General features: G+C 42.2%; 1 protein-coding gene across 3 annotated transcripts; it reads left to right on the top strand.

Moving 5' to 3' along the window:
- The first annotated feature begins 704 nt into the window (after positions 1-704).
- MISO1 (mitochondrial inner membrane subdomain organizer 1) lies at positions 705-13,164 on the top strand. Of its 3 annotated transcripts, none has more exons than XM_035133387.3 (5): positions 705-917; positions 4,137-4,196; positions 8,062-8,215; positions 10,930-11,090; positions 11,325-13,164. In XM_035133387.3, exons 1-5 carry the CDS (start codon positions 834-836, stop codon positions 11,589-11,591), a joined length of 726 nt encoding a protein of 241 aa, XP_034989278.2. In that variant the 5' UTR covers positions 705-833; the 3' UTR covers positions 11,592-13,164. The 3 variants fall into 3 exon arrangements, with proteins under 3 accessions (XP_034989278.2, XP_088525963.1, XP_060130444.2); XM_088669837.1 differs by having other exon boundaries at positions 717-917; positions 10,930-11,081; positions 11,325-13,079; XM_060274461.2 differs by having other exon boundaries at positions 889-1,018; positions 11,325-13,079.
- The last annotated feature ends 716 nt before the right edge of the window (positions 13,165-13,880 follow it).

Here is a 13,880-nt window from a genome sequence, read left to right as displayed (position 1 = left end):
CAACTGCCCAATCCTCACTGGTAACCTGCAAACACCTAAGCACCCCCCCATTAACCCTAACCATGCCTCCCCCAAGAAGTAAGTTCCCTTAGGTGCCATTGCCCTTCCCTCTTCTGGCAAATAGGTGTATAGGGCTGTAGCTGGTTTACCTGCCTGGGAGCAACCAGGAAAATTCAGTAGTTCTGAGAAGACATGGTTAGCTAGGGTTGCCCTCCTCTCCTGTGTTGTCCCATATTCCAATACAATGTCCAGTATTGATAGTTTTGTATCCCCCCCCCCGCCCATGGTGTGAAAGGTCATATTTAAGCTCTGGGTAGCCAAGCTCATACGCGATTTACAAATCCATGCATGTGTTGACAATAGGCTGCAACAGATTGGTAATGGGTTACTTTGAAATCACTTATTATTATTATTTTTTTATTATTATTAGAATTTATATACCGCCCTATACACGGGGGTCTCAGGGCGGTTCACAGAATAAAATCAAGATATAAAACCACAAAATACATAATAAAAACAAAAACAACACTTCAGCACCAGATACAAAAATAAAAATCGCTCCTCCCGTATTTGGCCAGAATAAAGGGGGCAACTCTGTTTAAGACTGCGCCGTAAACTGTTTACGGCAAACCACGAAGGGGAAGCTAGGAGAAGGAAGGAAGAACACCGGCGTCGACTCAAGCTCTTGGTGCATTTTTATTGCAGCAGCAGCAGCAGCAGCAGCAGCATTGAAGGCGCGACTCCTGCAAGCGTCCGGCAAGCGGCGCTGCGCCCTGGTGCGCGCGGAAGCCCGAGGAAAGGAAGGCGCAGGCAGTGGAGGCGCCAGGTCAGCCATGGCGGGGCAGCGAGGCGGGGAGCCAGCGAATTACGTCTCTCGCCTCTCGGCATGGGCGGACGAGCACCTCACCCTCGTCCGGGTAGGAGCAGTGGCGAGGGAGGGAGCCGGTTGGCGCCTCGGCCAGGCGCGCTTGCTTGCCTTCGCCCTTAGGTTTTTGGGAATTGGCTGAAACGAAAAGAGGTCAGAACGGCGACGACCAAGACAATAAATGGGCATGTTGAATCTCTGCAGCCCTTGATCCCTGCTGCTTCTCCAAATATGTCGTGGCCGCGCACCATCGTTGGGGATGGGCACTAAGCATATGCACAGAGGCGCTCTTCCCCTTCTTGATTGCGTGCCCTGGAGGCACGGGAGGGAACAGGTTCTGGGTTGTCGCTCTGCTGCGCCAGGCTATAGCAGGGACCCGGGGGCGGATGGAGGGAGGAACATGGTTCCGCCTTTGCTCACATGCACGATTTGCTTCACTGGCCGAGGGGGAAACGGGATGCCTTTGGTCCTCCTTGTGAGGGAAGGGTTTGATTTCGTGGAGTCAAACGATGTTCCTCCGCAGTCCAAAGACGTTAGGAAATACTAACTTGTAAACGTCTTCTCCTTCCTTCAAAGTATAAAGTGTGTTTTGTCATGTGGGGCAAAGAGGAGTTGGGGAACGGGAGTGATGCAGACTTGGGAAATAGTTCTGGAGACAAGACTGAATTCCACAGCCACGAGGTCTGTAGCCCTGATCTAAATTGTGGTTGCATTTACACTTTTAAAAGACCTTCCCCGTGGCTGCAATTACACTTTTAAAAGACCACAGGTTTAATTTTTTAAAAAATAAGCTGTTCAATTAATTAAGGCAACTTTTTAACTGTTCAAAATATTTTTAATTGATTAATTGTCTAATCTGGAGGTTTACACCACATCAGCTGGAATCATGGGGTCTCAAGAGGGAAATTCTTCAGGGGTGCAACGTCTTGAATACTTGCCTTTTTTCTCAGAAAAAACACATTTTAAGGTTTATGGCAGCACATATAGCACAACCTTTTTGAAAAAGGTTTTCAGCTTCAAGGCTGAAGTTCTAAAAGCTATTGCAGCCAAGAGATATTTTACTTGGTTGAAACAAAAGCAATAGCGACTTCTGATTTCTCAGACTAATTGCACTCGTATGCACAGAAGGAAGTTGGTTTATGAGGCTTGCTCCCTAACAGGTGTGTTTAGAAAGGATTGAAGTATACAAGTATGCAAATATCAGGAAATCAAGGAATCTAGGGCAGTAGATCTTCTAGCACTAATGATCAGGAAATGCCTGAGCATAAAAGTGTGTTAAAAATAAAATTAAAAAGTTGGAAGCTTGCTACTATCCATGCTTCCCAGAATACTCATGAAAATTTATGCACATGCCTTAAATAAAATTTAGAGGATTAATCTATTACAATTCATTTCACTGAGTTGCCGCTCTGCCTGGACTCACTCTTACTAGCAGAGATTTGGGCAAGGTGTGAACATCAGCAAAGGCTTGGATAGACCTATATGAAGCTGGCTGCATAAGGAGAGGCAGTGTGGAAGAGCATCTGTTGCTATTCACACTCTGGAGAGAGAGGAAGTGAAAGTGGTTGAGGTTCAAAATTGTGTGTGTGTATGTGTGGTTACCAGAGGCTATTCTGGGAGTCAGATGGGAAACCTCTGGGTTCTGCTGGGCTGCCTGCGGAACCTGGGTCAAAACCAGTAAACAAATAAAAATAGACAAAATAGATTTTCAGTTTGTCATATTTTCTAAGATTTATAAATGACTGGCTCATTTGTGATGGGCAGCAGTTTCAGAATGGCAACATCTCTGAGCAAATCCAATATGTCAATAATCTGTAGTTTAAACAAAATAAAAAAAATCCTTCCAGTAGCACTTTAGAGACCAACTAAGTTTGTCATTGGTATGAGCTTTCGTGTGCATGCACACTGAAGAAGTGTGCATGCTGGTTCCTTGCCAATGTCTCAACAAATGAAACTGATCTGTAAAAAAAGTTACCGGAGACATTTGCACATATTTCTGTAAACCAATAAAATCCTTAATAATAATAATAATAATAATAATAATAATAATAATAATAATTGTGCATGCTCACGAAAGCTCATAACAATGACAAACTTAGTTGGTCTCGAAGGTGCTACTGGAAGGAAATTTTTATTTTGTTTAGACTACGGCAGACCAACACATGGCTACCTACCTGTAACTAGATCTGTAGTTTAGTGTGCACAATGGTATGATGGCTGTGTTCAAGATACCTTCCTAAGCATATTTACTCATAACCCAAAGAGGGTTCTCTAGTGGTTCCTTGCCATCCTGGGAACAAGTGAGAAGTGGGGCGCCACAGAGTTCTGTCAGGGTTGAAGGAAGTGGGTGTGCTTAGCCTGGAGAAGAGGAGACTGAGAGATGATATGATAGCCATCTTCAAGTATCTGAAGGGTCGTGGCATAGAAGAGGAAGCAAACTTGTTTTCTGCTGTTCCAGAGGGTAGGATTCGAACCAGTGGATTCAAATTACAAGAAAAGTGATTCCAACTAAATGTTAGGAAGGAATTTCTGATGATCGGAACTGTTTTGAGAGTGGAATGGATTTCCTTGGAAGGTGGTGGACTCTTGTTCATTGGAGGTTTTAAAGCAGAAGTTGAGTGGCCATCTGCCTGGGATTCTTTAGCTGTGATTCCTGAATTGCTGGGATTAAACTAGATGACCCTTGGAGTCCCTTCCATCTTAGAAGTCCCAATTATTTTAATGAGGTTTGGGGTTGCAGTTATTTGCATTTTCCCACAATCCTATGTATATTTACTCCAAAGTAAGCTCTACTCTAAAACTGCTTTGAGGTTTGTTTGCTTTTTACTGCCAAGTGGTATATAAATTTTATGGAGAGGGAGATACAATCCCAGGAGGAAGCCATGTGGAATTCAGTAAGACTTACTTCTGAATAGGCCCAGTTAGGATTGTGCTGTTAGGTAATGAATTCAGCAGATGCCCAAAAATAATTATAAATTTTGTATCATTTACTTTACTTTTATTTATTTAACTTTTTCTTTAAATAATGGATTGCTTAGAGAAAACTAAATCTGAGATCCCTTTGTAAACTTAGTTTTTTTGTTGTTGTTGTCTAGATTAACCGAAACCTAAGTCAGAAAACCTTTCTGACACATAACTCTGGCTGCTTTCAGATATGTATTTTTTGCTTTCCTCTTTATAATGATAGCATGATCTGGCTTCAATTAAATGAAATTCATGCAGTAGAGACTTAAACAATAAATGAAATAATTTATTATGTTATTTTCTGCAGAACATCAGCACTGGAATGGCGATAGCTGGAGTAATTTTACTTGCAAAGAGTGTAAAATTGGTAAGTTATGTATTGAATTTAATCATGTTTATGAGTTGCCTGAAGTGGTTAGGTGCTGCACATAGGACAAGTTCAATAATGAGCAGTAATTGCTTGCTTATCTGCAAGTTTTAGCCAAAGTCTATTATTGCAATTGAGCCTTTTCAATCTGAAGTGTACTTTTAGCAGAATATTTAGATCTCTAGCCTGCTTGATCCCTAGAGTAAGCTGAAATTTTAAAACACAAGCAGATTCACTGCAGTCGGTTTTCTAACTAGAATGAATATAAAATAAATTACTCTCTGTTAAAATGGAGGGTTTATCTTCTCAGGGCCAATTGAAATGAAGAGGACTTAAGAGTCCTTCCCAGAACTGTCAAACTTTGTTGATTTTTCACTCTTTAAAAGATTTAAATGTCTGGGGACCACCATATCTTAAGCAGCATCTCTCCATATATCAATCCACATAATCATTGAGATCTTGTTGGGTAATGCTCCTTCAGGGAGTGTTGTAATTGCCAACTAGGTACAGATTGGCTGATGCATGGAACAGGGGCTTTTCACGCGTTGCGTGAGAGATTGGCTAAAAAACAGCCTCATGTATTTCCTTGAAACTCATAAACTAGTTGGGCATTCGTGTTTCAAGGCTATGTATAGTGTTTGTGTCCCAGGCTAGTCATGTATTTCACAGACAAAACATATTTGGCCATTTCCCAGCCAAATCCTTATTTGTTAAGCAAGCAAATGAGGAAAGCTGACGTGGAAGGCAGCATTGTAACAGTTGCTTGATGGCCCAAATCAAGCTTCATTTCTTTAAATCACTAGGTTATTAACTACTTTGAACAGGACTATGTTCTGTGTAAAAACAGCTGCTTTTACATGCATTCTATTAACCTTCCATTGCTATTTTATGTTGCGTTGTTTCTCTCTCCCCAAATCACCCAGGATGTTTCTCTTAAATTATGTTTGACTTCCTTTGTCAGTACCTGTATGGGTCTTCTGGCACATGGCAAATAAATATTGACTTTCCTGGGCAGTTTTCCACTTTGCAATCTATGTCGATCTCCTCCTATGAGTATATGAATCATTTTCTTGACAGTGTGGAAACCTATATTGCTCAAATGGGGGGTTGTAATTTACGCATGAGATAGACAATAGGATCACTGTGTAATTGTTTTTAAAAAAACTACCTTCACATGATTTTTGTTTTATTCGCAGAACTATCTGATGAGATACATTGCTTTAGAAAAGGTATCTTATACATTCTCCTTCCCAGATGGAGAACGGGATACCCCTGTGTGTGTGTGCGTGCGTGTGCGTGTGTGTGTGCGCGCGCTATTTTGTTTCATGTGTTCAATTTGTGACGGGTCCATAAGCAATCAAGTTTCAAATGTCTCAATGTGCCAACTGGGATTTCTAAAGACCAAATTGACAGGCCCCCGATTTCTTCTTTTTAGGAGCTGTCATCTCAGGCTGGTGATAGTGAGTGGCTGTGTGTAAGGGCCAGTGCAGAAAAGTGGTATGTGTGAAGCAGTAGCAATTTTAATAATAGTAGCAGCAGTACCATGAGCAGTTGGTTGGCAGGGAGTAAAAGAGAAGATAATAGCAATGTTAAAGACATATTACCACTTCATTGACTATCCTCCCTCTTTGCCATTGGAACGCTTTGCCTCCTGCCGTCCATCTGGCTCCTTCTTTTGTTGCATTTAAACACCTTCAAAACTTGGCTGCTCACCATCTTTCTCCAACTCAGTCTTCCACCTTTACGGTCCCCCACCACTGCCCTTGCTTTGAATTTCATCTTGTTTCTTGCAATCCCGAGGGTGGGCTTTTACTTTGTTTTTAAAAGGTAAAAGATAAAAGTAAAGGACTCCTGGATGGTTAAGTCCACTCAAATTTGACTTTGGGGTTACAGCGCTCATTTTGCTTCAGGCTGAGGGAGCTGGCCTTTGTCCACAGACAGCTTTCCGGGTCATGTAGCCAGCATGACTGAACCGCTTCTGGTGCAACAGAACACTGTGACAGAAACCAGAGTGCACAGAAATGCCGCTTACCTTCCCTCTGCAGCGGTACCTATTTATCTACTTGCACTGGTGTGCTTTTGAACTGCTAGGTTGGCAGAAGCCGGGACAGAGCAACGGGAGCTGGGATTTGAACTGCCGACCTTCTGATCAGCAAGCCCAAGAGGCTCTGGTTTAGAGCACAGCACCACCCACGTCCCTTTGCTTTTATATGCAACTTGTCTAGTTGAGATGTAGCCTAGGAGTCGGCTTCAGTGTGTGAGCAGGTCTTGTTATGTTTTTAATTTTTAATTAGTCAGCGCTGTGCAGTTTCTGTGGCCGAACATGGCTTCACTGGAGTATTTTCCGTGTAAGAATATGCAATGTCAGTTGCTTTTGGAAAGCCAGACGGAGCGCAATCAGCAGACTTGTTTCATTATGTTTATTTACAGAACCTTCGGATGTTGTTTGCAAGGTCTTCTGTTTCTGTGAAGAGACCTTGCAGGACAACAGGAGAGAAGGATTGGGTAATAAATTAATTCCTGGTGGCCTGACCTTCTCAATAATAGAAGCCAGATGTGATATGAGCAACATAGCAAAAGACCATTCTGGTGGTAAACTCTACTTACTCTGCTGGGCCCTGCTCCATTTACCAGCTTCTCCTACATCCGTACTGCTTTTTCAGAGGTGGGCATCCACCGGCCACACTTCTCTTCTCCTCCCCACCCCCCAAAACCTGGCTCCTTTTCTTTCTGAGATGAGTTGAGGCTGAGGACCTGAACCTTTACATCCCATTTTTTAGAGAGGGAAATGTGCCGAAGTTGCATTGTAGGACATCTATAGGGCGACATCATATGTTAAATTTTGAAATGTATCAGGAATATACTTTAAAATGGTAAAATGCAACAAGCATGTTTGCAAGCCCATGTCTCACACAGATAATACTCAGAAGGGAACTGTGAGAGGTTGCTCTCCTTTGTTGAATGTGTACTCATTGGCAGCCCATGATGTGTGAAACAGCTCTTAAGTTAAAAGAAGAAGAAAGGGAGAGGATATACACATATATTTTCTCGTAAGGCCTGATTTTATTCAATTGTTTCAATGTATAGCCCAATGTATATGACAAACCTAGACAGCATCTTAAAAAGCAGAGACATCACCTTGCCAACAAAGGTCTGTATAGTTAAAGCTATGGTTTTCCCAGTAGTGATGTATGGAAGTGAGAGCTGGACCATGAAGAAGGCTGATCGCCGAAGAATTGATGCTTTTGAATTATGGTGCTGGAGGAGACTCTTGAGAGTCCCATGGACTGCAAGAAGATCAAATCTATCCATTCTTAAGGAAATCAGCCCTGAGTGCTCACTGGAAGGACAGATCGTGAAGCTGAGGCTCCAATACTTTGGCCACCTCATGAGAAGAGAAGAATCCTTGGAAAAGACCCTGATGTTGGGAAAGATTGAGGGCACTAGGAAAAGGGGACGATAGAGGGCGAGATGGTTGGACAGTGTTCTTGAAGCTACTAACATGAGTTTGACCAAACTGCGGGAGGCAGTGGAAGACAAGAGTGCCTGGCGTGCTCTGGTTCATGGGGTCACGAAGAGTCGGACACAACTAAACGACTAAACAACAACAACAACATAGCCCATTCCATGTCAGGTGCTTGTAGGTGAGTTGTGATATGTGGATCACAGAGTTAAACTGCTTCATAGAATAGGTTTATAGAGTGACAGCTTGCCATTGAGTGATACCTGTAATGGGTTATAGCTTGGAAACATTTGCTGGTATCATGTTATGTGAATTAAATGATTACTGAGATCTATCGGGCCGTTATAAGTTCTTCATTTATTTATTTCCCCTCCCCTGTCTCTTTCCTTTTTTCATGAAAAGACAACCAAATTCACAACTGCTATGGAAATACCAGTGGAATTTATAGAGAAGAACGTTAAGTTGCGGGGACGGTTGCACCGAATAAGTGAACGAGGATTGGAGATTGAGCATGTTCCCATTACCCTTCCAATCATTTCATCTTTGCAGAGAAGATGTAAGTAGGATGAAAGACATGCATGGCCAAGTTAAACATTATTTAACTATCTGCAAACTTGATACTCTTAATAGCATGATTGTCACAGTCTGTACCTTTCCGCTCATTTTGTCCTGACCTCACCCTTCCACACAATTCCACCACCCCAATCATGTGGGTGTGTATGTACAAACTCAGTATAACACTTCATGCATTTTATGAAATGGACTGTATTCCCGGAAAGCTTATGCCTTTTTGGTTTTGATACTTAATAATATCCCGATCTGCCTGGTATCACTGAATAGAATCCCCAGAAAATGCATCCGCAAAGCAAATACAATATGTGCTTAGACATTGCAAAGGAATTTGAGTGCTTTAACTGCAATCCTAGCTACGTATTTAATTCAATGAGGCTTGCTCTCAGGGTTAGGATTGCTGTCTTAATCTCTTTGAGAAATCCATGGGAAATGAAATCCAGCAAAGTGAAAACAGAATCGCAAGGACCCAAGGAGTTGCACAACTTGTTCCACTTAACTCAAAGGCGATTCAGGGTTGCTTTCCCCCATGCTACATGAGATACAACTGAGGAGAATTTCAAAAGCCATTTGCTTGGGGTCTACCGCTCAAGGAAAAGGGAGCAAAAATCTTACTGAGCTGAGCATAATTAAGCCCTTGGGCTAAAAGTCATTCTTAAGAGCAGTGATTCTGGAATTCTAGAACTATTGTACCTACCATGTGTTCCTTTCTTACTTCTGCATGGCTTGATATAGAGATAACATTGTATTTCCATAACAGTGCCGCACAGATGAAAATAACTGAACCATTGACTGTTTTCCTACTTCAAAGACAGAGGTCCTAGTATTTTTGAAGTATAATCCATCCTATCCTAGCTATAGAGTGAACATTTTCTAAACGAGGACTACTTCAAATGTTACAGCCTGAGCAGCTTGTACTTATAGTATAAAATTTGAAGCACATACTCCTTATTTTCTCAAGCCTTCTGCACACCTTGGAAACACATGTTGTGGAACGAAGGTTACCTATCACTCCTTACAGGAGATTATTTACAAAGGTTGTCTATGTTATTTATGTTCCTCAAGTGTTGTTCTGACAGGTGCACAAGGCAGGTGTATAACCTGTACCGTTTAAATAAGCAACGTCAAAATATGTTTTCCTTTTTCATGTCTGTATGCTGATCACTTTTGATACCGAAAGCCGTACAGTACTGTTGGTCTCTGGTGATGGAAGGTTCTTATATTCCACATCATTGGAAATATGAATGAATGAATGAATGAATGAATGAATGAATGAATGAAATCTTCATTGCTAAAAGCTATAAGCCATCACAACTGGTCACAATGCGTAAAATACAAATAATTGATTTAAAACTGAACAGCAAAGCAAACATACAAAAATGCAAAAATCACACCTGCATAAGTTAAGCACTCCACATCTCACACTTACCCTTATGATACTTAAAAAAATTCCTTCAGTAGCACCTTAAAGACCAACTAAGTTTATATTTTGGTATGAGCTTTCGTGTGCATGCACACTTCTTCAGATCTGAAGAAGTGTGCATGCACACGAAAGCTCATACCAAAATATAAACTTAGTTGGTCTTTAAGGTGCTACTGAAGGAATTTTTTTATTTTGCTTCGACTCAGACCAACATGGCTACCTACCTGTAACTAGAACCTTATGATACTTGTCTAGGTGCCTAGCCCTCAACTTACTTGCAGCCAAGGCAAATTTTGCAACCAGTGCAGTAATAAATATGTTCTTGCCAGCCAGCAAAATAGAGATTTGCTCAAGGGGGAGGGGGTTGGAAAGAGAGCAAAGGATGTAGTCAAGGAATTTTTTGTCTAGGGGATGTATATAAAGGGCACCGTAACAAATATGGTTCAATGTCCTCCATGTCTCCCGACTCACAGGTGCAGAGTCTTGGTTATTAAATCTTCCCATTAGATTTGTGGAGGGCATGCACTGAAAACACAAAGCTGTAATTGCTTTTCTAAGTGGTCCCAGCGTGAGATCAATAAAGTATTGCTCCAGCCCAAAATATGTTTTATATATTGGATACCAGGATGCGTATGCCATCTGGGAAAGGGAATAAGGGTCCCTCCACTTAGAGTCCAAATAAATTTTTTCTTTGATGAAGAAGAAGAAGAGAAGAAGAGTTTGGATTTGATATCCCGCTTTATCACTACCCGAAGGAGTCTCAAAGCGGCTAACAATCTCCTTTCCCCTCCTCCCCCACAACAGACACCCTGTGAGGTGAGTGGGGCTGAGAGACTTCAGAGAAGTGTGACTAGCCCAAGGTCACCCAGCAGCTGCATGTGGAGGAGCGGAGACACGAACCCGGTTCCCCAGATTAGGAGTCTACCGCTCTTAACCACTACACCACACTGGCTCTGTGTTGCTTGACTCTGTTAGAGGCAAAATTTGGTAGGGAGTCCACATTAATCCCATAATAATGGAGAATCTTGGAAATATTACAAGGCAAATGATTTCTGAAGTAGCTTTGGCTCTATCAGCCCGTGGCAAATGTTAACTTTTAAAAAAGCCCCCCCCCCAACCCACTGTTTTGGCTGTAAAACCAAGAATATTCACTCAGGTTGCGAAATTTTCCATGTAAACCTAGCAGATCAGAACCCCAGCTGCTTAGATTTATTAAGCCAGCAAAATGTCTCTGACAATGTTGTAATTAAACAATGTTATTGTGCATGCATCCTTAGGGAATTTGGATGGTTTATTGCTGATCAGACTTGCTGGTGTGGAGCTAACACCAGATGGCACGGTCTGGTTGAAAGAAGAGGTAAAACCCCCACAGATGATGTGGTTCCAACTTCTGGGAAGGAAGGACTCGGAGCTCGATTGCCTTGTGGTAGTAAGTAAGGTAAATAAAAATGGGGTGTGGGGGGTGGTGGATATGCACCCATGAAACCTAATCCTAAGAATGTATACTGAAGTCCCCCTGTGTTCACTGGGACTTATTGCCAAGCAAAAATGCATAGAACCGCAGCCTTAATTTCTGCATATTTAATATTTTAAGGTGTTGTAGTGTGGCTGTTGTTTTCTGTAATTCTTGTGCAAGACACTCAACAGCGCTATCGATGTCCATTCCGAACAGGGTAGATTTTCCAGCATCTGCCTAAATGAAGAAATCCTGAGACGAGGGCTTGGCAAGACAGTCCGTATTGACGGACTAGCTCACGAATCTCGGATATACTGGAAACTCCACAAGAGGCTCCTTCGAGCTGAATTGAAAGCCGTGAGGAAAAACAAAGGAATCTGGAAAGAAGCAACGTTAATTGAGAAACTGAAAGAGCGTATAAGAAACAACAGATACATGCAGAAGTTAAAACAATTTGCAACCTGGCTAAGCATCCGCTTCTAAAATCGATGGGTTTGTAGAGGGGGAAGAACACACACACCAGATGGAGAAGGATGCAACACTGTCAGAATATCACAACTAATGCCTGGCCTTCTGTTGGTGGCTTCTGGCTAAGGGGAAGAAAACAAAAACATCACAGAACATGTTTCTGGAGGAGATAGATGCACATTGCGTATGCAGATGTTGGTTTAATTCAGATGTAAGTTGTCCAAAAATATAAAAACAAAGAGACCCAAATCTAGGCCATGTAACATTCCAGCAAGAGAATAAAACTGAAAGCTTGCTTCATAGAGGGAAATACTGGAATTAACTGGGGTATGTCTCGTCCATGCATGTGGCTGCTGTCAGTCCATCCCTAATTGTGGAAAACCTGAACATAGCTGCCAAGTTATCCCTTTTTTTAAGGGATTTTCCCTTATGCTGAATAGGCTTCCTCGCGAGAAAAGGGAAAACTTGGCAGCTATGAACCTGAATTGGGCAGCAGAGTGGAGAAGCTTTTCCCCCCCCTGTGAGGTTGTGAGTGGAACATAGGCTCAGTTCCCAGGAGTGGGAGCCACCGTTCTTAATCAGCTAGTGCTGATTTCTTCTGCTGCATCAGCCTGTGATGAGGTGGTAATGTACTGAACAGTAACTTGAATTCCTAAATGCTCTTTTGGGGTAAATTTAGTTCACGGCATCAGCATGAGCATAACACCTTTGCTGTAAACTGATGCAATTTGACATTGGTGCTGGTTGCCTGCCATCAACTGAAAATGTGGGCATTTGCCACCAGTGGGCTCCGTAGTCTCTGTTCCCAGGGATATTGCAAGTGTATGTTATCATACATTGTACCATGCACGAGCTTTAAAAATCGGAATCGCAGTTCTTGGTTTTTGTCCCTGGGAATATAGCAGGACTGTTCTAGAAGAAGTTGCTCTCACTTGACTCTGGTTGTATTCTGAGGTTTGGTTCTAATGCAATTTGCTGTCTTTGTGAGTTGTGATTGGCTGAAATCCACCGAACCATGTGGGGAAATGGCTTCTCATGAACAGCTTCCCATCCTCTACTGAGCAGGGCCTACATGGCAGCGTTACAAACCACTGCGCATAGTTGCGGCTTGCGTGAGTTAGGCCTTGGTTGGTTCCATATTCGCTGAACAGACTTAAAAGTAAAGTGGCACTGCTTACATGGCTTTTGAACTGCTTTCTAAGGTTGCAGTGCCAATTCTACTCACTTGCTTCGAAGTTCCATTGAAATGGAAATTCATTCCTGTATGACCTTCGTTATGTATTCCTGCCAAGATTAATTGACATGATGATCATAAGATCTGAGCACTTGACTCTTGTTTACTTTGGTGGAACATTATGTATGCCTGTTTGTTCTGAACCATTTAATTTATATGCTTAGCTAGAATTTGGCGGCCCGATGATAAGGCTACTATTTTAATAATCTTGCTAAACAATCTAGAATATGATAATATTGTACACGGCGGATTAAACAGACTAGTATTTCTCTTGTTGTCCTGTATAATTTTTGCAAATTGCTCCCTTAAAAGGAGCATGTCATATATATAGTCATTAAAAGCTTAACATGCTTAGTTACGTATTTTCTATACCTTGAAGAAATGAAGTGACCTTTTCCTCTCTTGGAAGTTCACTAATATCTTGTTCCTTAGCCGTATAGCTGAAAGCATCACAACTGAAAATGTGGTTTGTATGTGCACAGAGCATCTGTTACCGGCTATGACAGATGGGCCTTGGTGCACACACACACATTTTGAGATTGCCAACAGTGAGGAAAGCCCTTTTTGTGAGCCTGGATCTCAGGACCGTACCTTATGTCTTGTTGAAAGGATAAATCAATAGGCAGTGCCATATTACCCAAGACTGTCATGGTTGTTTATGACTCCTAATAATTAATACTATGTGCATGGGTGTATCAACAGAAGAATGGAGAAAGAGTTGAGGAATTGAGCTGGATCCTTTCTCAGCTAAGAGGCATTAAATTGGAAAGAGGGGCCTTGGCGAGGGGCTTTGCTAACTGCGCTGAAGAATAATCATGTCCTTCCTGGACAGTCCTTGGCTCTAACACAATGCCTTTTTTAAGGCAGTGCACAGGCTGTTCCTCCACCCCTCCACGCCTCTCAGTGAACCCAAAACCAGGCTTTTCATTGCAGTAGCTGTGCAGATTGCAAAACACCCGTGCAGTATGAAAGAACAAATGAAAATATGCACCTGTGCAGTATGTAAGGCTCTGCAGTTCTGTTGTGTCACCTTAGCTCCTGATGAAGACCTGAGCCTGTCTTTCAACAGA

This window comes from Zootoca vivipara, chromosome 5 (assembly GCF_965207765.1).
Source record: "Zootoca vivipara chromosome 5, rZooViv2.hap1.1, whole genome shotgun sequence".
NCBI lineage: Eukaryota > Metazoa > Chordata > Lepidosauria > Squamata > Lacertidae > Zootoca > Zootoca vivipara.
Note: the sequence above shows the minus strand (reverse complement) of the source record. Positions and strands in the feature narration are given on the sequence as shown.